Consider the following 25,250-nt stretch of genomic DNA (forward strand, 5'->3'; position numbering starts at 1 on the left):
GGAAGTGTAAAGTCTTTGGTGATCCTATATTTTTCTTGTTTGGCTTTTTTAAGCGTTCTCTGCAACAATCCTTCTTTGATTGCTTGCAGACGCGTTGCATAGATCATGATGTATATCTAGCATTTTCAGCTGATGTAATTTCAGCTGCCTTGTTTTGAGGTCGCTACTCTTGTAATATAATCAATCAAAAGTTTTGACTTAAAATAAAAGTGTGTGTGTGCGATTCAATCTCTGCTTACACATATCGGTACTCCTGCTTTTGGTCATTGGCAACCCACTCAGTGGGATTTCTTGTTTGGGTGGATTGATGGCACTTTGCATGGCTGCCCTATGGTCTCCAATTGCTTCTTGACTGGAAGCATATTCTGTCTCACTTGGAATGGCATGGTCGACAATCTCTGATGGGTAATTCTTTGCGGGCTCAAAGCATTCACTAGTCAAAAGTTTTTCAGCCTTCGCTTGCTTTACAGGAACCTCGCCGTTCTTACTTTATTTCTTTTAAAAGGATCAATACTGTTGCTGATGTTATTCATGATGATGGCTCTATGCTTCCCTTTTCTCTGGCAGCCACACATTATGGTTTGGGTTCTCATTATCGTACTTTGTGGTAGCAAATCACTTGTATGCTTTCACCTTTGGTCCCGATTCCCCCTTTGGAACTCGAGGATCGATTAGAGGATTGGACATTGACTTCCCTTGGGTCCTCCTCTTGTCCTTTGAGGCGATCTCAAATTACTGTGCCTGCATTATACAAAATCCTTTTGCCTCAACCCTGGGTTTCAAAAAGGGGTAATTCTCTTTGGCGAATGAATCGGCCAGCTAAGTGGTGGAGGAAAAGACTGCAGCAACTTTGGGCATACAAGATTCCACTTCGGCAACAACTCTTTTTATGGCGCGTGCTTCTAGGAATTTTTCCATCTGGATAGTTGCTGGCCCGTAGGCACATTGCTCTTGCTTTATGTCATCGGTGTCTGATTTCTCAGGAGACTGTGCCTCATTTATTCTAGCATTGCCTGTCTTCTCTGCAGTTTTTGGATTCTCTTCGACAGAGGCTACGAGCGAGATTCTGGACTATTCTCTTCAGGAAATTTTTCTGGCTCTTTGGTTTTCATCCACAACGACCAGAGTTTCATCTTTTCTTTGTTTGGGCTCTCTATTGGGCACTTTGGACTTTATGGACAAACCGCAATTGTAAAGTCTTTAATCCCAATTTTTCTTTGTTTGCTTTCTTTAAGCGTTCTTTGCAGCAATCTTTCTTTGATTGCTTGCAGACTCGCCAGATAGATCAGGATGTATATTTGGCTTATATTGAGATCTTCAGTTGATGTTTTTTCTAGCGTCTCTTTTCTGAGGTGACTTCTTGTAATATAATCAATCAAAGCTTTCACTAAAAAAAAAAAAAAGTGTGTGTGTGTGTGAGAGAGAGAGAAAGAAAGAAAGAAAGAAAGAAAGTCTATTAACATCCACTGGAGACCAAAAGGTCTATGGGACAGCAAGAAACCCTCTAGTACATTTGCTTTAGGGAGGGCACATGGCAGCTCCCAAGGAGTGCAAAAAGCCACCCCCATTATTTAGAATACCTACATGATAGTTTGGAAGAGTAAATAGCCATACATCAGTTTAAGACTGAGAGTCTTTTGGTTTTGATTTGAACTCTCTGATTAGTGCTACGCCTTCACGGTAAACCGCCCATTTTCCATCCTTTCTGGCAGCCCAGACTTTAGCTAATTCAGTTTCCTTAATCTTAAGTTGAGCTTGTGTAAGCTCCTCTGCTATCCATACTTTGGTGCCCTTCAACTTGTAAGATTGTCGAAGAAGCTTAATCCACATATCTTTTGACTTCAGTGTAAGGATAGCATGGCCTTTATAGTGCAAAATAGAAGTTGGCCTGGAGTTGTCATCATCCTACTCATCATCATCCACCCATTCAATGTTGGGCAAGCTTGCTTTGATCTTTGTCAATATTTCACTATATGTGTCCTCTTCTTTGTACCAATCTTCTGGGAGTCCCCCTATTCTAATCTTTAGCGCATTATCACATCTAGCTTCGTGTTCTTTAATCTTTGCTTGAATATCTGACTTACATGCTTTGGTGTCCACTTCCACAATCACTTCCTTCTTAGTAGTTTGTACTTCAGTGTGAACAAGATCTTTGACTGTAGAGACTAGCTGCGGGGTAGGGGGGGAATCCTTACAAGATTTTACAGCCTCATCAATTATTGCCTGCTTACCAGGCCCTTCTAGAATGTGAAGTCGAGCCTTTACTTCTACCAGTTCCAATCGTAGCTCTCTCACTGCTTGCTGCAAATAAAAGATCTGATTCCTGTTGCCCAAGGATGGGTCGTTTTGAGCCTTCTTGTTGGTAATTCCGTGCATATGGAGAGGGTGCCAGTAGTCCATAGTTGGCTGTTTGTTTGAACCCCCTAGCTTAACCTAACCCCCGGGTTGGGTTGGGGGTTTATCTTAACTCGGGGTTAGGTTAGTTAGTTGCTTCTAACGGGTTCGGAGGGAGAGGTATGGCTTTTGCTGACGGGTGGTATGGTACTGGCTAGCCTGCTGACGGGCTATACGGACGGGGGGAGAGGTACGGACGATGGGACTGTACAGTACTGGCTGCCTGCTGACGGGCTGTATAGACGGGGGTACTGACGATGAAGGTAGGGAGGTACGGAAGGGGTACGGGGGGGAGAGAAAGAAAGAAAGAAAGAAAGTGTATTATTGTCCACTAGAGGCCAAAATGGGCCCATGGGACATCAAGAACTCTGCATACAAGATAGCACAAAATCAACGTGCCCCAAAGAAGAGGCATCGTCGAATATCATCTAAGTGCTACGCAATATAATGCAAGTGAAAGTACATAATGTCAAATCTGAGCCTAAATACAGAGTAAACTAGATGCAAGGAAACCGCCCCCGGGTGCAAAATGGGGGGGATGAGCACAATATGCCAATGCAAAGATACAAGTCCAGGTGTCACGGAGTCTGAGAACCAAAATAATACTGGAAATCCTGTCCATCGACTCTGCCTCCTGCTATGAGAGTACAAATCTGGGCAAAGGTGAGGTGAGCGGCTGGTTGGGCGAGATCTCCATGAGTGAGTCTCCTCCGAAATGCTGCCATCATCCTGGATCGTCTGGAGATGAAGCGGCGAGTACGTCCCCTATGTAACAAGATCCTGCGGCGTCTACAAACCATCTCATATGTACATCCACATGGTGGAGGCATGTGTCCTGTGTGGGCTCTGCCGTCCTCGTGCTCCTCCTGGTCTCTGTCCTCTGGTATGGCGTGTGCCTGAGCTCTATGAGGCTGGGCTCTATCACGCTCCGGTCTGTGCTCTCTGAGGTAGTCTCGCCGAAGCATAGTGGCCTCCCTGACATAAAGGGCTAGGCAATGCTGATCCTCGTAGTTCATCACTCGTGAGAGAGGTCCAAAGCCATCCGTGAAGAGACAGTGGAATCTACCTCTGATCTCATAATATAGCGGGCATCTGCAAATGAAGTGCTCCTCTGACTCCACCTCTCCCATGGTGCAACAAGGGCAGATCCTGGTCTCTCGGCCTGGTCGCCGTCCATCCTCCATGCGTCGCATCCTACCAGCCTCTATCTCGAGCTGATGCGAAGAGACTCCAAGCTGGCCGAGGGCAATCCTCAGTGAGTGGGACATGTGGGTACCTGTATAGCCTGGTGGGATGACAAATCCATCCTCTGAGATCCGAAGGAAGTGGTCACGATATGTGGCCATCTTCACCGGAAGCTGCATGGGATAAATCCAAGTGCGATACGTATGAAGCTGCAGCAAGTCTGCTCTCGTGACCTGGCTAAGCTCGTGGCGAGTCAACTCGAGATGAGGGGCATCTATGCTGTATCGGAACGGAGGCAGTCTATCCATGTCTAGTCCAAGGGATGTGAGCCATCTAGTGAGTCTGAAGTACCAGCAGTATCGGGTCCCTGATCGTGCCAACTCCATAGAAGATGCAAGTGCTAACCATGGCAACCGAGCTCTGCCTGCTGCTGAGTCTCCAAACTGCCTGACCCTGTGCAGATACATGACCGACTGAAACGCTGCATCCAATGCAAGGGGAGTAGCTCCAAACTCTGCTAGCATGATCTCGTGCGGAACTGTAGCCTTGGCCCTAATGAGCCGAGAGAACATGATGATCTGTAACCTCTCTACTCGTCTCCAATCTGCAGCGCCGAGGTCTCCTGCCCAGAAAGGAGCTGCATACATCGCAGCTGGTCTCACCAATGTATCAAAAAGCAAGGATTTCGTATCGGGATGCTGAAAGTGGGACTGAAAACACTGACGCTCGAGATGAGCCAACGAAGCATACCCTTTACTAATCCTATCTCGTGCTGCATATGTCATGGTGAAGACCGGTCCCCTGAAAACTGCCCCCAAATAAGTGTACTCTCTAACAAGCTCAATGGGCTGTCCGTCATAAGTGAAGTAAAACTCATCCGTGCTGTAAATACGATCAGAGGTGTTGAAAACCATAACCTTGGTCTTGCCAAGGTTTACGGTCAACCCCCTGTCCTGGCAAAACCTGTGGAGTGCCTCAATATGTGCCTGGAGGCCCTGAGCAGTAGAGGAAATGAGAACCACATCGTCCGCATACAGGAGGATAGGAATGGAGGATCCTGAGAGAGTAGAGCCCACACCACCTGTCATCTGTACAAACATCTCTAGCTCATCAATATATAATCCAAAGAGAGTGGGAGAGAGCGGGCAGCCCTGCTTCACCCCAATCGTGCTGCATACCTCCTCTGAGAGCCCCTCACGTGTCCGAGCCCGACCAGTGACCCTCTCATACAAAGCCATGATAGCCCACTGTATCTCTCCACTAAAGCCCATCTGGCGAATCCTCTGAAACAATCTGAATCGCGGAACTGTGTCAAATGCCTTCCTGAAGTCCACGAAGCAACAATAAAGCCGTTGCCTTCGTGACTTCGCCTCCTCCACCAGTGCCCTAAGTGTGAGGATGTGGTCAAGTGTCGAATGATCCCTACGAAATCCAGCCTGCCCTCTGGCTCTGAGTCCTGTCGTCTCGGCATGGTCATTTATACGGCTTTCCAAAACTGATGCAAAGATCTTGGCCATAACGTGACCAATCATGATGGTCCTGTAATTCGACGGCTCCATAGGGTCCCCCGACTTGTGGATAGGTACTATGGTATTGCCTAACCAGGACTGTGGTAGGCCTGTACAAACAGACTCATTGAAGAGACGGGAAAGAACAAAATCTAAGGCATCAATCCCATGGGTTACATACTCCGCTTGCAATCCATCATGATCCTTAGCTCTCCCGTTCTTCAATCGGTGGACTGCTGCACGGACACTCTCTGGTGTGAAAAGAATAGATGAAGCTGGCCTAGGGGAATGGGATAAATCGATGGCTGGCTGATCTGGAACATCGTATAGAGCTGAAGTATATGCAGACCAGACACGTGGATCTGTAAGGGGGCTCTGAGACTTCGAGCGGAGGAATTTTCTCCAGAATTCCTTGGAGTCACAGCTGAAAAGCAAGCTTCTCAGCTCCTCCTCATTCTGGGCTAGAAATTGGCGTTTCTTGCACCTAACCAACCACTTGTAGTCTCTCTTGGTTTCGGTAAGGAGGGGAGACTTCTCCTTGGTCTCAAGGTGAAGTTTCCTGCGGAGTTCCTTACACTCCTCGTCATACCAACCGTTGCAAGGAACAAGACCAACCGGTGGGGGACTAGACGAATGACACGTGGCAGGGAAGGACATGTGGGCGGCAGAAACGAGTGAAGAATGTAGAAGTTCCCACCTGTCCTGCGTGGATGGTAGAGCATCTAATAGATGAGGACGGAATAGGCGGCTGAGGTTCTGGCTATATACATCATCGAACTGGTGGTCGAAATGAACCTCATAATAGGATTGGCGGTCGTGATGACGAGGGGGGGGTGGGTCATGGGAGACATGAGTCAAAGTAAAGTGGATGAGTGCATGGTCGGCAGAGGGCATGAAGGGGCTAACAGTAAGGCTATGGATGGAAGGGACTAGAGTCGGGGGACCTATGATGTAGTCGATCACGCTAGTGCCACGCCCAGAAGCAGAAGAGAATGTAGGCATGGAAGACTGTGGCCACCTGGACAAGCCGTTATAAATGACCATACTGTGCGAGGTGAGGAGCTCCAGTAACTGACGTCCCTGATCTGTGGGCTGTACTGTGCAGTCTGATGAAGTCCGACAGAGGCTATCATTGTGAGATGCCGGAAGTGTGACCGGATCCTCCATGAAGTCATAAGTGAGGGCCTGTCTGTTTGAGGTCCTCGCGTTGAAGTCTCCTAAGAGGATGACTTCTCCGCGATGTGAAAAATCTGCAATGTCCGCTGAGAGATCCTTAAATATGGACTGGCCTGGTCCAGTGGAAGAGTAGAACGACTGCGCCGGGGGGAAGTAGCAAACTGCAATAAAGAGATCTCGCTGAGAGGCTCTGCGGTGGATGCGTACCCACAAGAATCGGGCATGTGAATCCGCTCTCTCCACTGTGATGATCCGATCGAGATGCTCTCTGTACAAAATGGCCACTCCTCCAGATCCTCTCACTCCAAATGTTCGAGTGTGCTGTCTGAAGGCAGATCTCCATGTATATCCTGTCACTCGTGGCAAAGGTCTCTCTGGACTCTCGTGTGTCTCTGTGAAAAAGATGATATCTCTCCCAAAGAAAGCCCCCCGTAGATTGCCTGGCTGTGCTGTAAAAGAACCATTGCAGTTCCATACAGCGATGCGTAGACTATCTGACAGGTGGTGTGTCCCATGAGCCCTGTCCCGTCAGGCGGTCGGAGCAGGAGGTGGAGGTGGGGCCATATCTGCTGGTCTGTCATCCCTAGGCACTGTGGGAGCACGCCTCAAGGTGCCTGTGATGAGTCTGCCATCCCTGATCACTGCCCACTTGCCCTGAGCTCGGGCTGTGTCTCTCTGAGGCATGAGCGCCTTGCGCTCCTCAACCTGTATCTGAGTCAGATCCTCGTCCATGGAAATCTGTGGGTGGTCTCTGAGTGTCCCTCTCCTCCTGAGGGCAGCTAGACGTGCCTGGGCATCTCTGAATCTGATAATGAGGGGCTGCTCTCTAGTACGATCTCTCCCGACTCTATATGCTCCTACTATGCCATGATCCTGTACTCCCAATGTCTGAGAGACAAAGGTCACAGCCTGTGTCATCGTGGACTCTGTCTCCGAGGGCAAGATACCACGAATGCGAATGTTGAGGGCCTTTGTGGCCCTCTGCTGTGACTCGGCCAATGTAGCTGATACAGTCGATCTCTGAGGCTGTGATGGCTGACGGCGGACGACATCCACCCACTCTGTGGCCCTCTGGACCTCTGTCTGAAGGGAGGTCAAACGCTCCTCAACCGCTGCTACTGCTGTGGTGGGAGATGTGTCTATGTGCTGAACGCGAGTCTCGATCTGTTGCACTCGCTCTGTGTGTCCATGAATCTCTCCAGCAAGAGTCCTATGGGTCGCCTGTAAGACCTAAAGATCTGTTCTAATAGACAAGATCTCCCGGTCCTGCTGTGTCACTCGATCAGTAAGAGATGCAACCTGAGCTGTAAGTAGAGCAGTGGTCTCGTCCTTCCTGTGAAGCATCTGAAGGGCATCTCGGAGGTGGGTCTGAAAGTGCTGAAGCTCTGGTAGGATGTGTTGGCAAGGACAAACAGTGCAAGGCATGGAAGGAGAAAGAGAGGGAGAAAGGGGGGAAAGGGGGGAAACCGGTAAGGTGGGTAGCGGGGATGAGGGAGAAGGCTGGAGAGGGGGAGAGAAAGCGGGTACCGAGGATGGAGAGGAGGGGAAGGCTAAAGTTGGAGAAGGGGTAGGAGAAGAAGGGACCTGAGAGGGGAGGGGTGAAAAAAACTGCGGGTACAAGGTGGCTATGGGTGGAAGATGAGATAATGGGGCTGAAACCAGTGTACCTGTGACTGGGAGTGCGGCAAGTGCGGGCACTGCGCTGGGCGGAAGATGAGATAGTGGAGCTGAAACCGGTGTACCTGCGACTGGGAGTGCGGCAAGTGCGGGTACTGCTCTGTCCTTTGAAGAGGATGCAAGTCCTCTTCTACTATAGTGCAGCATGTCGGTCGTGGAGGCCATTGATGTTGCTGCTGTTGCTCCTTCTGTAGTATGCTCGACGACGTCGGCCATGTTTAATTACGGGAAACGGGAAACCGGCGGCATTGAGAAGCAGGAGATGGCGAGCGCTGCCAATGCGTGATGAGCGGGCGAGCGGGGTGGGGGGCCTGAGCGGCTGAGCTGCGAGGGGGAGGGTCTGAGCGGGGTGAGCCGCTGCGAGGGGGAGGAGCTGTGAGGGGGGGGGGGGGAGGAGCTGTGAGGGGGGGGCGAGGAGCTGCGAGGGGGGGGAGGGGCTACGAGGGGGGGCTGCGAGGGTGCGAGGGGCTGCGAGGGGGGAGGGGTGAGCTGCGAGGGGGGGGTGAGGGGCTGCGAGGGGGGGAGGGGTGAGCTGCTAGGGGGGCTGCGGGGGGGGGAGGGGTGAGCTGCGAGGGGGAGAGGGGAGCTGCGAGGGGGGGGTGAGGGGCTGCGAGGGGGGGGAGGGGTGAGCTGCGAGGGGGAGAGGGGGGCTGCGAGGGAGAGAGGGGGCTGCGAGGGGGGGGAGGGGTGAGCTGCGAGGGGCTGCGAGGGGGAGAGGGGAGCTGCGAGGGGGGGGTGAGGGGCTGCGAGGGGGAGAGGGGAGCTGCGAGGGGGGGTGAGGGGCTGCGAGGGGGGGTGAGAGAGAGAGAGAGAGAGAGAGAGAGAGAGAATGAATGAATGAAAAATCTGTCATTATGTTTGAATGGGCCAAATGGGATGTCTTGGAAAACAAAAAATAAACTGGATTGCAAATCTTTTTCAGGTTATGCTAATGGCATTTTCTTATGTTCATTACTGGTGACTCTTTGTCTTTCTTAGGGAAATCTGGACAGAAACTCCCCAAATGCAGGATATGTTCTGTTAATGTTTCACAACCTGTATGAGGGCATGGTAAGAATTCGTGCATTTTGCAAAGTAGCTGGTGATCGAAAGTTTTTGCAGCTCCCCTGCTCTAGACTACAGCATCCTACTGCATTGTATAACCTTGGATTATTCACCCCTTTGAAATCATAAATTGAGCATCTAATTGCACTGGATTGGTTGTATATGGCTGTATACATAAGCTTCTCAGACCTCCCCTTGTTCATTTTGACTTTGTTCCAGGACCGGAAAGAGTTTGAAGACAGATTGAAGCGACAATTTGGCTACCTTGTAAAATTGCCCGTGCTCAGATCACATAGGTAAGTCATTGCATGTTTACACATGGTTGTGGTTGCTATTTGACGAACTTGGAATTTGGCTGATCTTGATTGTACTGATATCCTGTTTTACTTTCTATTCTTTATCCATTACTTTGTCAAGATTTCTTTTCTTTGTCTCCCCCTAGCTGGGATTTCTGTAGTTTGAATAGGTGACATGGACTCGAAATATGCGGTTGTTCTGTGGATTAAAGTAACTTTTTTCAAGAAGCTCTCATAGTAACATAAAATTGCTAACCTCATAGTTTTCCTCCTAGTTTGCTGATATTGAATTTGTACCAGGGATGCCATGCCAAGTGCTGTCCTTGAAGTTATCACACAAGGTCTTACTCTGTTCAGACGACATACAAATAAATATGGAAGGTATGATCCTTTCTGCATGCCTCCCACTACCCTGATTCCCAGACCAAGCATCCTGTGTCCTACCAACATAGAGAGTCAAGCTATTTATCGTGTTTGGTTAGGTCTAGCAGAGGGCATGTGACTCTGTGTTCCGTGAGCTGTGACATTTTGGATAGAATTTAAACTTGTGCCCTGACTAGAGTGATCTGCTTGTGAAAAGCCTCTGTCACTGAATCTATGGTGCTATCGTTCTACCGTTTTGGTTGGCTTCAAATTTGTAGCTGTTGGTGAGAGGGATTAGTTGGGGAGGAGTGGTATGTATGCTGGAAATCACTACAGAGTGGGCTTGAGTGAACACATAATTACAAAGATTTCCTCAAGGAAAAAGCATACCAGTGCAGCTTTTTTAAACACCCAGTTGGAGACACTTTTGGAACTTCGATACTCGGTATTTCCACAGTAAGATTGATGTGTTTATGCTTCACAAAGGAACCTGGCCAAAACATGGTGTTTTTTCCCAATACCTAAAGTGTTAGATTTGGTTATCTGCATCGATCAGACGAAGGTTTTGAGATGGAGCTCACGGGTCACTACACACGAGTATATTTAACACTTCTAGCAAACGATGCAAAGAAGCTCAAAACGTGCAACATTTGCTTTGTTTGATCAAATTTTGTGTGTGCAGTTAGATTGGAAAATATATGTTTAGTTAAATCATATCAGCCATGTTTACTGGCTCGGTCGATAAAAAGATGCACTTACATATAATTCGTTACAAGTCTTTGAACCAAAAATCACAAGGGGATTGCAGTAAAACAGAAAAGATGAAAGTTACAACTTTCTATATAATAGATTGTAGAAATCGTACTGTGCATTGGAAGTCAGTAGGCCTTGCTGTATTGATGAAAATGTTGTTTTTTATGTTGAGGATTCTTCTGAACAAACCTAGGTGGAAGTCACATTGTTTACCAATGCAGAAAAGAATGACAAAATCCCGAAACTATCAGTTAATCCATTTACTGAAGTCATAATACATATTTTTTTAAAACCAAAGAAGAGACTTAGAAGATCTACTTCTGGGTATTGCTTGCACATTGCTTTATCTTCCACAGAAGCTGAATATAGAGCAGTCACAAATGCAATCTATGAGGTTATCTGGTTAGGAAGAATCTTGAGTGACATTGATCTTACTAAAAAAGATCCAACTTCTTTATTTACTAATAACCGAGCTCTATCAGAGTAACCAAGGATCTTGTTTTTCATGATTGGACTAAAACATATAGAAGTCAAACTTTTCACCTTATAGGTGAAAAGTTTTGTGCAATGAAATAGAGCTGGTATATTGTCTGACAGAGGATCAAGTGACAAATGTCCCAACCAAACCTCTTGCTAAGATCGAGCAGCAAAAATTTAATAACATGATGGATGGTTGAAGCCTAATTCATTGTTCATCAAGGGGGTTGTTGGAAAATGTGTGATTAACTATGGATTTAGTTCATTAGGATACTAATGGTTCCAAAAGAGTGGTAGCTCGACCTGAGTTCCTAGGTTAGGCCATCAATGACTTCATGTCAGTAGGAAGTGGTTAGACGTTTTAAGGGGCCACATGAGGTGGCATATCCCCACATGTGTCCACCATGGCTGGAAGAGATGTGTGCCACATTATTGGTCTAACTAGGGTGTCTTTGCCCACATGTCATGCGGGCATGCAATCACTACCTCACTCACTCTAGGGTAGCCAATCAGGTCTTTATTTCGTCGATTAGTGCATTTTGATAAGGCACAGTGCCAAATAGGAGGCTTGACCCTGACCCTTCTAAGAGGTCGAAGGATGGCTTCACCCTCACACCCCCTCAACTTGTGCTATGTATGGGTTCATTGTGTGTTGTTGCAATTGGTTTTTCCATGTGTGTTGTCACCATCTTATCATGAGCATTGTAGCCAATGATTGGCATTTCAGTTTGCAGCAATTCATTTGTGTGCTTCTATTCCTACCTTTGAGTGGAGGGCACTGGAGTCTATCAGGCCTCCCTTGTTTTCTTTCAATTTCAGGTGTAAATTTTGTACCAAATGAGTGAAATTAACCATGCTACACAAATATAGATGTGTTGAAGTCACCTTTTACATAGATTGTCTTCAGTTGTTTGTTGTGTTGTGGCCAATATTCAGGCTGTGCAACGTGTAGCTCTTGAATCTTTGGCTTTCACACCCTACTTCTAAGAATTTTCTTTGCTAACAATGCTTGTACTTTGGTCTTTTAGGTTTTCTCATTTTTATGAGGTAAGGACTATACCATAAATAAATGCTGGACCTTAATCATAATGCTAGAATATCTCATGTTAATAGTTTGTTTCTGTTGAGCTATTCTTGGAAATATGATCCCATTTCCACTCCCTTGCATTAAGCTTCCTGTCATCTACGTTCACAAATTTAAATCCTTACTTTGGTAGATTGGAAAGCACCAAAGGATCTTTCTGGGAGGAATGGTCACAGTGGGAGAAACAACTGAGAGAAGTCTTGTTTGGCAATGCAGGGCATATAAACGCAATTCAGGTGACCTTTCTTGGGACTTGAAATTTGGTTTACTTTGTTTTGTTTTTCTTTTCTGGTGTGAGGGAATAAAGGTCATCAATTTCATGTGTATACATGCACACGACTGTGTAAATGTACAGAATTTCCTCAGCGTTTTTTGAATGTGTGTTTGCATATGCTATCTAGTATTATCCTCATATGGATGTGGTATATTAGATTTGTGTTTGTCATTCATATGTAGGTACCTTTTGAGGAGGTTTTCCAATGTGTAAGAGAACAGCTTCAGGCAATTATACTAGGAAAGACATTCATGCACATATCAACGGAAGAGGAATACACATTTAAGACTGTGACTTATGCTGCGATTTCTTTGCCACCAGAGGAAATTGTTGGACTTATACATGAGGTATGATTTGGTTTTGAATGTTGTGATTGGGCCTAGTATCGATTTTGTGAATGGTTTTGGTGGTATTTCTCTTGTTTATAACCATACACCTCTCTATTTTCATTTGTAAGAAATGGAGGTCAAGCTTATGTTCTTGAATGATCTTCCAGGTATCACTCTCAAACAAAGCTTTGCAGACATATTTCTCAGGCAAGCATATTGAAACAAACCTTAGGGATCCTCATGTTACACTTGCCCACAAGATGTCCCATGGAGTCGCTGCCGTGGCATCTTATGGAGAATTCCGGGGTTTATCAGTTCATGTGCAGCTCACAGCTTTAGTATTTTCAACAAAGATGTGCGCACTTGAAGCACATATCCTTCCAAGTGATCAACAAATTTCATCAAGAAACGAATGGCTCCATGTTACGGTACAATTTCTGCTTGCTATTTTCTTTTTTAGCCGTATGTTTTCTGAAGTGTGTTACTTTACGTTCTTAAACATATTGCTATTGAATTTTGTTTATGTACATCATGAATCCAACAGTGCAAATGATTGCAACCCCCTACTTGGCTTTAACCTGCAGTTAATGTATCATATGTGCATCGGCTACTATTGTGATTTGGAATGATTCTGCTTTGTACTCCGCCTGCTTCCCCCCATGAGCATGGATTGGGCCTCAGGATCACGGCTGTGGAGAAGCCTTTCCGTATCTTCATCATTTGGCCTCCCGTTAGGAGGGTACACTGTCACTACCATTGCCTATAGTGGAGAAGGGTGCTTTGGCAGAGAGGGGGAGTTTTGTTCGTGATTCAAACCAATTCTTTGTCTGCAGTAGCAGCAGCCCGACTAGGTTGAGCTTCTCTTTCTCTTGTATGGTTGGTGGTTCCCTTTCTCCCGCATTTAGGGCAGGCTAGTTCAAGGAACACATTTCCGCTGTCCCTTTCTCCCACCATGCATTTCAGTGATCCCTCTGACCATGGCGCATGTATTACGAGATGTTTTCTCCCCCTCTTATTCATTTTTGGTACGTGTATTCATGCTGGAGAAATCTGGTCACTGTTTCCTCCATGGAATAGTTTATGGCACAATATATAGGAGGAAAGAAGGTCCTCTACGATGTAGGTCTCTCATACAATAACCTCGAGCCCTTAGACTCGTACAATTGTTCCATATATGCGGTGCAACTCTCATGGGGTATTTTTTATACTTAATCAAAGTCTTTTCATTTGCAAAAAATCTCATATAGTGAAAGTCTACTTCCACCTACATGCAAGTACCTGTCCTTGCATGTAGTTTGAAGAAGTGCGAGATGGAGACACCTACAGGGGAATTTCAGATGCTGCGCCGCCTATACAAACCATCTGTAAGGGTGTGCTTACTGCTGTAGAGATACATCATGCATAGCATGAGAAACAAAATACCCTGAGTGGCCAAACAACCTTGTCATGAAGAAGAGCTAGTTAAAAATACCAAAGTTGAGGCTGAAAGTGCCATCTCAACCCTATGGCAGACTTCAAGGAAAAAGGAAAGCCATCTCAACCCTATGGAAAGTTGAGGCTGAAAGTGCCATCTCAGCCCTATGGCTGACTTCAAGAAAAAAGGAAAGCCACTCCACTCCCCGAGGAAAATAATCGTCCTGGCATAGAATCCGCTTGGGAAGACCCCTGCATGCTCACACAAATGGCCATCAAAGTGTGTACAATATATACTAGCCAATGTGTGTGAAGGGTGAACTTGGGAGCCATATGGATTTCCAACAATGCCATACTGAAAAGCTCACTAGAAAGTATCCACCAAGGCATGTGCAACTATGTAAGGAAAGTGGGGAACATAATCCAAAGAGCATGACTCAACAAAATGTCGTTTGAACACAAAGAGCCCATGAAGAGTCATGCCTCTCAAAGAAAACCCAAGTCCCCGAAAGAGAGAACCAATACACAAAACCCGAGTTCTTAAGAAGGGGGAAACAAAAATGCTCAAAAGAGTAGCAATCCCCTTCCAGATAGATCTTGCCTACCTGCTAAACAATGCTAAATGCACTCCTTAGTAGAAGGGGCATGAGGGCAAGTAAGGGCTGCCCCGAATTTGGACCTCCACAAGTTCACTACAATCCCTCCATGAATAGAAAGGCCAAATTTTTTTTTTCTACTTTTAAGAGATTTCCAGAGTCTTCTCTAAAAGAAATTTTGCAAGCATATAGAAATCTGAAAATTATCCCAATGAGGAGCTCTAGCGGGCTTCCATCCCTTAGGGATGAGCTGAAACCTCTTGGTATTACTGACTGTATTGCGAGATTTGTTTTTTTTTTCATGAACAAGACTTCTATTAAGTATGAATAAAACCTACAGGAGCAAGCTCAAAGCAAGAAAAAACAACTCCTCAAAATGAGGTAGGAAAAATCCAAGGCTGAGGTTGAAAATGCCACTGCAACCTTGTAGAAGACTCCGAGAAGAAAAGGGAGCCTCACCGTTTCCCTAAGGAACACAGCTCTCCTAGCGGAGGCCACTCTAGAGGATCCCTGCATGCTCTTCCAAGTGGTCATCAATGCATGTATAGTATCTATCCAAATACTGGCCAAAGTATGGGAGGGGTGGACTTGGGAATGGTCTACAGCCTTTGTGCATCTAGCTCTCTAGATATGCGATGCTGAGATGCTTGCTAGAATCTCTCGGGAGGAATCTACCGAGCATGTATCGCTCTAAAAGGTATACCGAGCATGTATCGCTCTAAAAGGTAGGGCTGGTACGTCATCCAGAGGGCATGACTCTACTAAGTGTCATCGAATTGAGAATGCCGAAGAAGAGTCATGCCTCTCATAAAATACTTGCGGGTCTGAAAGGGAAAGCCAAGCAATTGAACCCCAGGGCATGAAGAAAGGGCTCTTGGAAAAGGTGCTGAAAATCCTAGCAATCCCCTTCCAAATGATCCTCGCCTGTCTACAGATGCTGAACTGATTTCACTGCAGAGTGGCAATGAGGACACGTAGAGTCCGTTCCAAAACCTGGATCTCCACAAGCTAACTGCAATCCCACCATGAAAGCAAAGCCAAAAGAATAGAGTGATCTTTCTATTCTTGTGGGATTTAAAAAGACTCCTTCAGAAAACTCTCTGCAAGTCAGCAAAAATCTGAAAATTCTCCCAATGAGGAGCTCTAGAAGGTCTCCATTGCTTAATGTGTAACAAAAGAAGGGGAGGCTCTTCCCTCGATACCCTTCGTCTATCCATTCCCACTCTCTTGGATCCCATTGTTTGCAGATACTTTATTAGGGCCCCATCATAAAGTCACAATCTCCATGAACCCAAGGCCAAGAGAGGTGGGTCAGGGTCTAGGTACCATTGAGAATCTGAGCCATGCTCTACAAAACCAATGACCCTGACAGGCTGGAAGGCAATCCCTAAAAGAACATCATTAGAACCCAAGGCCAAGAGAGGTGGGTTAGGGTCTAGGTACCACTCAGAATCCGAGCCATGCTCTACAAAACCAATGACCCTGATAAGCTTGAAAGCAATCGCTTAAAGAACATCATTAGAAGATCTAGATAGCCTGACTCTCATTTGGACATAAAAAACCAAGGCATCCTCGTGCGATCGTGGCAAAGCAATAATCTGAAGCGGAATGCCCAATCATGAGAAGGCTCCCATCCAAGTGGAACAAGGAATAGGCATATTATTATCGATCCAATCCACTGGAATGGCTGCATCAATCTGCTAAATCCTTCTTGCACTTCCTTTGAGAGGACTTACTACTTATAATTTACTGTCCTCTGGAAGCTTTTTGAAAGCTTTTCAGGATCCTACTGAGGAGCAGGGCCTCGACCACTGCATATAATGTGATTGGGCTAGTGGTCTTCCATGCTCATCAAATATGGTGTCATTCCACATGACCGGCTGCTTGTCAATCTCTTCCAAAGAAACTGGGGGAATTCTCTGAAGAGTACGTCTGAAGCTGCTCCAAGCTTTCAGAATGATTGCCAAAAGAGGAGAGAAAGGAGATCTGAGGGAGTCTGAAGTAAAAATATATCGGTGCTACCCATCTAGTCTTTGCCTGAAGGAGTACATGCATGTATGCTTTGAATAAAGAAATCCTTCTAAGGCTCCTACCAAGGCAAAAGTCCCCTTACCACAAACTTGCAAGTAATGCCATGCACTGCAAGTGTGGGTCCATGATATTGAGACCTCCTTCTTTTGTAGGAAGGATCAATGTCTCCCAAGCCACCTTGGCTAGAGTATCTGTATTGCCATCTAGCCAATTCCACAAGAAGTTTCTTATAGGCCTCTTGAGCTGATTGATGCAATCCTTAGAGCTGCACCAACAAGAGAAAACATACCATGCCGTGGCCAACAAAACCTAGTTAACAATCATCACCTTGGAAGCTAGGCCTAATTTGGCTGAACTCCAAAAGAGGGGTTTCCTCCTGATACTTTCCAACGTTGGAGCAAACTGTTGTGAAGAACAGATACCCATACCGACCTGGCATCCTAGATATCTGATGGGAACCCCCCTCTGAATCCAAGTAAAACCAAATTCAGCCCCCCAATCAAGAGTATCCTCATCGCTAATCCAAAGCCATTGGATTTGTTCCAATAAATGTGTGCACCAGCTGAAATACAAAACAAATCCAAGGCTGCCTTGAAAGAAATGAGCATCTGAGGAGTGGCATCCGCTAACTCGTAGTCTATCAGTTTCTCACTATGTCTCAGGGAAAGATTCGGTCCAAAAATTTCAGCTTGTGATCTGAGAAAAATGCTCATAGCTTCAGCCACAAAGAGAAAAAGAAAATGGCGAGAGGGCATCTCTGACATACTGATCTGGAAATATGAAATCTCTCTCCCTTGGATCCTCTGATAAGTGCCTTCTGGCTATGGGCTGATCTCTGTACAAATCCAAGCATCATAAAATCTACAACGATGAAGGCTTCCCTCTAGGAAATCCCAAATCCACTGTCATAAGCTTTCTCGAAATCCAAGATTAGAATGGCTGATTTTTGTCCACTTTGCGTAGCCCAATCCAAAGCCTCCCAAAAAGAGAAAATATTATTAAAAATGCTCCTTCCATGCAAAAATCCTGTCTGCGTGTCATGGATGAGGTCCAGAAGATAAGGCTGCAAATCATAAGCTAATTGCTTTCGCCAAAATTTTATACAAGGTGCCCAAAAGAGTGATAGGTCTCCACTGTGACACCAAATTTATAGAAACCGCTTTTGGAATGAGATGAATGAGACCCTTTGTGAGTGATCCAGGCATATTACCAAGGTCCGAAGCACCCTGTAAAGCTGAGTTAATATGATTTCCAATCTCATCCCAATGGACAATGAAGAATGCTTGGGAAAGCCCATTTGAACCCGAGCACTTGTTCTTGTGAAAAGCAAGTAAAGAAGTTTTAAATTCCATATTGGTGAAAGGTGCATCTAGCGAGATCCTCATATCCTCTTTCATCAATAATGGAATGTGCTGCCATATCTGTACCCTAGCCTCATCTTTGACCGGTGTGTCAGGATTTGGTACAAGAAGTGAGGCATAAAAATCAGTGGCTATGCGCATGAAGGCATCTGGATCAGTCCGCAAAACCCCGTCTGAGTCAATAAACTGAGTGACACTCTTTCTGCTATGTCTCGGGCTATGAGCTGCGAAAAAGTGCTTATTGACTCTACCACCCATCTGAGCCAAAAGGACTCTCATGCATGAAAGGCATACTCTGCTCTTTGATCTAGCAATGTAAGGCGATCTTGAATCCAAGCATATGTAGGCCGTTTCTGCTCTTTCCTATGAAGGGCTGCCAATTGAAGGTGAAGGTCAAGTTCATGTCTAAGTATCTCTTGCTTTCTGGTATTAGCAATGGAATGATAGAAGTCACTAATGTCAAATAGGACTGCTGCCACATGTGAAGGGGATGACATTGTACCCTGCATATGAGAAACCCAAATCTGTAAAGCTGCCTTGGTGAGGTCCTCCTCTGCATACAAGGCATCCGAAATTATGAGATTGGCAGAGCGACCTCTTCTATGAGGCTCAAATCATCACCACCACTGGAAAGTGGTCTGAAGTAGAGATCCCAGGAGCAATGTGTATAGCGAGATTTGGAGTGCCTATGCAAGTATATTCATAGCTTTCCACTCAGATGAAGTTATTTTAGTTGGACATATGTCCCAAAGTGTCACAGTTTCTACTCTCATTTCTGTAAATTTTGCATATTTTGGCCCTCTTGCAGAAGAGTTTTACATTTTGGTGCATATATATCACATCTAGGAACTACAAATCTATGTGGACATATCACAAAGCAGTGGGATGTTATGCAGCAGTTGTATCTCACTTTATGCTGCTTTATGCCTTCTTTCAGTTTTGAGCACATTTGGAGCTTCTAGTAGATTTTACAAGTGCAAATGTGTGGCATATAGTGTAAGTTAGAGTAGCAGTATTTAGTCAGAGCAGGAAAATGGATTGCTTTTGCCTGATCTTTCCTTTACAGTGTTTTATTCACCATTGCCAAACATCTTTTGTTTGGGGGTATACTTATTTTCTTGGTATAGTGTCTGGAATAGTATATAGCTTTGACCTATAAGCCTTGAATTGAACTTGGATGTCAGCATTGGGTTTTCTATTGGAGATTCAAGAGTCGAAGAAAATGAGCAGGAGAAATTGGATGAAGAAGAGGGTGGAGGGGGGGAGGAGAAAGATGAAGTGGGGGCGATGAGGGGGCAAGAGGAGCAGCCCTAACAGTTCGAATTGCCAGCAAATAAGTTCTAGAAGGACTCCCGTGCATGAAAGGCATACTCTGCTCTCTGATCAAGCAATATCTGCTAATGAGCCCTTGCTATAGCAAGGCGCTCCTGAATCCAAGCATCTGAAGGCCGTTTCTGCTCTTCCCTCTGCAAAGTTGCCAACTGCTGGCGAACACCAATCTCACGTTTGAGAATATCTCGTCTCCTGGTACAAGCAACTAAGAGATAGAAGTCGCTGGTACCAGAAAGGGCAATAGCTACATGTGATGGAGATGGTTGCCCACCCTAGACATGAGAAACTGATATCTGTAGGGTTGCCTATGTAAGGTCCTCCTCTGTGTATAAGGCATCTGGAATCTTGATGCTGGCAGACTGGCCTCTCAGGTGAGGCTCTGAGATAGCCAGTACAACAGGAAAGTGGTATGAAGTGGAAACCCCAGCAGCAATGCATACCGATCTAGTGCCCAATCATCTACATAGAATCTGTCAATGCGTGCATGAATAGGCATCTGCTGCCTCCTGTTCAACCAAGAGAACAAGAGGGATTGTGGCTGAATAAGAAAGGCATCGTCCAACGAAGTATCTCTGCCACAATAGTGAAAAAGGAAGGCATCCCAAGCTGCTCCCTCCAAAGAGTGAAGTCCTCCTTCTCTACCCCCTTTTTTGTCTGACGGTAACTCAACCATGTTAAAGTCACCTCCAATCACCCATGAATCCGCAATGGGGGCCCAGGAGAGCAAATCCTTCCACATAATGACATGTTTTCCTCTAATGTTGGAGGCATACAGGTTAAGGAAACCAACCTTATGCCCTCCAATCAAGAGAATAATCCATTGAGCTCTAGAGGGATTGTCACCATCAAGATAATAATCCTGTATTAGGAGATGACAATCTCATTGGAAATGAAGTTCAACTCATTGAGCCTGCTGCTTTAGCACATGAACTAGAAAAATTTTAGACAGACGAGAAAAAGGAACAAGACATACAGCATTCCAAGAATGTTTAGTTAAGTGGAAAGATAGACTTGAAGAGACTTCAACATGGGAAAGGGTAACCAATCTCCAGAGGAGATTTCCCAATTTTGTTTTTGAGGACATAAACCATTCTTAAGGGGAAGGGAATGTTACGCCAGCCATAATCATGGAAGCCCCACGGCTTGGTTATGGCAAGGTGGGAAGCCAAGAGGGCTTGATAGTGCAACAGTGGACATGAGAGTTTGCCTAGGAATAAATAGGCCTAGCATTAGAGAGGAGTGCCAAGAAGAGTCAAAAGACTAAGGTACTTTGGGAGGACACTTGGCATCTAGGAGGTCCACATGGCATGCACTAGGCTTAGAGGGAGATTTTTAGAGAGAGAGCTCCATCATGGAAACAACTATTTGTGTTGCATTATAAAATTGCCGCCGTACATAAAAGGCTTTGTAGATGTGAATGAGCATTTTCACCCCTTTCATCCCATGTACTTTTGGAATTTGGTTTTTACCTTCGATCTTGCCATTATTGGCAAATTTTTCTTGAGTTGCTAGCGATCTCTGTGATACACCTTCCATTCTCGTAGAGCGCTATACTGAACTTGGATCCTTTCCTTGCCTTTGTGGATTCAGTGCAGTATTTCTTCTCCGTCCTTTGTCCGAGATATGCTTGGGTTTTCTCTGGAGGTAGTTTCTTGTCTTTTTTGGCCTTTTTATGCTCCTTCCTCTCTATCTCCTTCTTGGGATTTGATATGAAGGAAAGAATTACTATTCTTCTTGCTAAAGGACAGCCAATAACTCTAGATCTTTTGGAGATAAGGATTGTTAAGTATGTGGGACCAAAAAGGAAATGGGTTGTATGATAGTTGTTGACCTTAAAGACCTGAGGAGAAAGTGTTGGTATATACACTTCAGTCATTATAAGCTGCACCCGTCACTTATGTTTGGGATTGGAGCATTATTGATACCATTTGCAAATCATAATCATAGCACTAGGGCGATGAACAAATCCCGAAAGCACTGAAAACAAGCAATAGGATACTATAGCACTTGATGGAGCTGGCCAGAATTTGTTAAGCCACACTAACTTTGTAAATGGATGCTTGCTCATTGAATTTCCATATTAGATTCGCCGCTTCTTGCATCTTGACACGTCGGCACCTCTACTAGAAGTTGTTGACATTGTTTCCTTACTTCCTTCTATCTTACTCGTTTATTAGTGCGAGGGTTCCTTCATCAATCTTGCAGCATCCATCCCACTTTCTTCCTTCATTGGCATATCTAGCGCATACATTCCTCATTAGGGTCACTAAAAATGTTAGCTACAACTCGTGTGCTACTAACATGTAGGTTTCATATATTCGAAATTGCATTCAAAATATTTGTGCTCTAGGCTCTTGTGGAAGCTACGGAAGCAGTATGTCTAGAGACTCCCTCTCTCTCTCATTTTCTTTAAACTCCAACCTTGTATGGTGGGGGTTTGCATAACTTCTTGTCCTATCTTGAGCCCTTTTAATGCTATCTTTAGCTAATTTAAGCATTTGATTCATATCCTTAAGAAAGCCTTTGGCCACTTGAACCTCCTCTTTCTCGAGTCCCACTAGGGCTCTAGGTTGAAATCCATACATCATCATGAATGGACTAAAACCCGTTAAGCTGAATGCTTGGCACTGTTATATGCAATGGTCAAGTATTGTTTCCAATTAGTTTGCCGTTTACTTACATATGCTCGAAGCATATCCTCAATGACCTGATTGACTCTTTCAATTTGACCATCACTCTGTTAATGATCCACGGTGGTCATAATTAAAGTAGTTTCTAGCCTCGTAAACATAGCCCTCCAAAAATAATTATTAAATTTGCTCTCCTGGTCACTAACAATACCGGCTGGTAGCCCAGATAAACTCCCACAAATAGCTTAGCTAATTCTCGAGTTTATCCCTCTTCTTTGATTGGAATAAAGTGAGTCATCGTGATCAACCGATCTACGATTATCTACACAAAGGTGTGCCCCCTTAGTGTTCTAGGTAATTGAACAATAAAATCCATGGAGATACTTTCCTATTTGCTAGGTGGAATCTCCAATGAATGTAGGAGACCTCCTACCTTCAAGTGTTCAACCTTGTCGACCTCGTATTTTTTTGCATTTCAATATAGACTCTTGGACGTCCTTATCTATTCCAAGCCAAAAGAATTGCCTCTTGAGAAGTGCATGCGTCTTTTGAATTCTCAAGTATACAACACTCAGGCTATCATGACACTCTAAAAGAATTGGTGCCTAATGTAATTATTATCCGAGACACGTACTCTACTCTTGTAGAGCAGGTAGCCATATTCAATAGTGTACTTTTTCCACTTGAGTCCTTTATTACCAACCTGTGGTGTATCACCATTTCCATGTGACTCCTTAGTGAAAGCCCCTCAATATGTTGGATCCCTTCTCATGATTGCTTTTCATGTTTTCGAAAAGTGAGGATCAAACTCACATTTCCTTTTAAGGACTGTAAGAAATCATTTCGGAATTAAGTAAAACTCAATTCATCAACAATTGGTATTCGGCTTAGGGAGTCTGCTACCACATTATAGCATACAGTTCCTTCTCATATGCTGAGTAATTCCATTGGGCACGGTCTAAATTTTGGTTTTCAAAAGCCACTTTCCACCCTTTTGTAAAAATACCGCCACAACAGCAAAATCATTGGCATCTAGTTCAACCACGAATGGCTGATTGGGATGCACTACCTTTAAGACAGGAGCAGATGCTGCAGCTACTTTTAAGCTATTCTTTTGAGGTTTATCCCATAAGAAGATTTATACTTTTGAACAATATCAAGAGAAAATTTATTCTTTCTAGATGTAGCAGAAATAAAATCACCCATAAAAGTAAGTTCAGAAAGGTATACCCCGCATTCTTGTTGTTGTAGAACTTAGAAGTCGTTCCAATTCCAGACGAAGGTCTGAGTTCCAAGTAGGAGATTGGAGAAGACGCATCTTGGTTGAGTGTCATGGCACGCCCTCTGTCGGACATCCAGTGGTACAAAGAATAATGGATCTGATTAGAAGAATTTTTTCTAGCTAAGCTAATGCTTGATGTTGAACAATATGCTCAACAATGTCAACAATGCCAATCCAATGAACCTTAACATTTGAAAGAGGATAGCATGTTGCATTCTGTGGAAATACTTGAGAAGAACTTGCAGAGTATTTCCATGGATTTCGAGGTTGACAATAGACCTTAAGGCTTACATGAGAGTGATGCAATTGATGACCGGCTAAGTTTGCAAACCTACCAAAGAATAGTTTAGTGATACAGTTAGCTCAGCTGTTTGTTTGGAAATTCGTTTAACTTTATTGCTTGCCTACTAAGGTAAGTCGTAATAGAGATCCCACGTTTATGGAGCATCTTTTGCAAGTAGTATGAAGTTGAGCATGAGGTTAGCTGCTCATCCAAATCTGGTGGCCAGCTGGAGTGCACATTTCAAACAATGGAAGATATTTATGTTCGTATGTTTCATTGACGTGGGAAGAAGAGTAGAATTTTCTTACAATAGTGCTAATCATTTAAGCTGGCAATTGGCTTAAAGAAAGTCAAGTTTGGAGCAGCGGCTGATTTCTTGCATTAGCAACAAGATATGTTGTATTTAGAAAGAGAACATTAAAAGTGCACAGGATATTTATGCTGATTAGCATTGCTCACCTAGAGTTCTGCTAGAAGGCCAAAAGGTGTACTAGAGAATCTTGAAGATTCGCAAGTAATAAAGAGCAGAAAAGGCCAAAAGCTTTACTGGAAAATCTTGATGGATTCACAAGGACTAAATACTAGAAAAGGGTACAAAATCTCCAAGATATTGTGGCTCATATGTGATCTCTAAAATGATCAATGTATGTGCCACGTAGACTGTCTGCTAATGGCTTATGTGTGCACCCAATATATCATGTCAGTTGACTAAGAGATTTCGACAGATCCACATTTTTACTTTTGCTTGGACTAACCATCTTAATCTTAAGGAGAGTTCCATTTACATGTTTTCTGGACAAGACTTATCCATAGTTTATGGAGAGCATTGCACACACACTGTGCCCAAACCATCAGACTGTACTCCCTTCCATATCATTCCTTAAAATTTTCATGATTTCTGACTAGTATTTGCTTTGATGAGATGAAGGCTGTTTTATCCCAAATGAAAAATGCTCTAGATAAATAAATTGAAACGCATGAACAATCCTCTCTGATGATGAGTGGGTGCAAATACAGGATTGCACTGATTAGATGTTTTGGTTCATGGATTCCTATGGATTAGAAAACTAATGATGACATATCTTTGTATCAGATATGGACAGCTAAAGGAACACGCCCTAAGGAAGCAAATTTTCTTCCACAACTTGTATCTCAGGGTCAAGCATCTCGTGCTGAATTTCCCACTCCATTTACAATATCCGGGGTTGTGAATCTGTTGTAATTGAGAATCCTCAATACAGCCAATATTTGGCAGAAATTTTGTATTATCTACACACGAACTTTCCCCATTCAGAAAGCACACATTTTTTGAGTACACGGCACTAAGAGTATGCTTGCTACTTCTGAGCTGTTCAAGCATTACAGGAATATTGTCACTTCAGGTATGTACAACCTCAGGTATGTAAGGAGATATTGAATTCAACAATAGCTTTCTCAATTATGGCCAATCATGGACCACGGACCTTGTTACTTGTTTTGTTGATAGTGAAGAATGGTAGATTCAAATTCTGATGGTTTGTTGTGGTGCCCACCTTCATGTTAAAAATTTTGGCAGCAGGTAAGTTCATTGCAATGGAAAAAAAATCATGAACAAGGCTACTAGTGAACCTTTGTAAGATCAAAGGCAATTACTCCTTCTTATGCCTATATTAAACTGTTGAGCAAAGAGCCAATTCGTTTACAAGAGTCACTGCAAAAATTAGAGCTATCTGTCTACACCCAAAATGTTGGTAAATGCCGATCACTACATAACAACAAGGAG

The 25,250-nt window shown here is 44.5% G+C and overlaps 1 protein-coding gene across 2 annotated transcripts in view; it reads left to right on the top strand.

Annotated features, from left to right (window-relative positions):
* Positions 1 to 24,945, top strand: part of LOC147897400 (tRNA ligase 1-like) — a 301,136-nt gene extending 276,191 nt beyond the window's left edge. For both annotated transcript variants that reach the window (XM_087379969.1, XM_087379970.1), the window contains exons 22-28: positions 8,919 to 8,990; positions 9,204 to 9,280; positions 9,581 to 9,661; positions 12,091 to 12,193; positions 12,414 to 12,578; positions 12,728 to 12,988; positions 24,582 to 24,945. In XM_087379969.1, the coding sequence (XP_087236095.1) occupies positions 8,919 to 8,990; positions 9,204 to 9,280; positions 9,581 to 9,661; positions 12,091 to 12,193; positions 12,414 to 12,578; positions 12,728 to 12,988; positions 24,582 to 24,710 (888 nt within the window). In that variant the 3' untranslated portion in view covers positions 24,711 to 24,945. The remainder of the gene's footprint in view (positions 1 to 8,918; positions 8,991 to 9,203; positions 9,281 to 9,580; positions 9,662 to 12,090; positions 12,194 to 12,413; positions 12,579 to 12,727; positions 12,989 to 24,581) is intronic.
* Positions 24,946 to 25,250: the final 305 nt, after the last annotated feature.

The sequence above is a fragment of the Dipteris shenzhenensis genome, chromosome 10 (assembly GCF_047967505.1).
Source record: "Dipteris shenzhenensis isolate YYH24624 ecotype China chromosome 10, Dip_SZ_1.0, whole genome shotgun sequence".
In the NCBI taxonomy this organism is placed as follows: Eukaryota; Viridiplantae; Streptophyta; class Polypodiopsida; order Gleicheniales; family Dipteridaceae; genus Dipteris; species Dipteris shenzhenensis.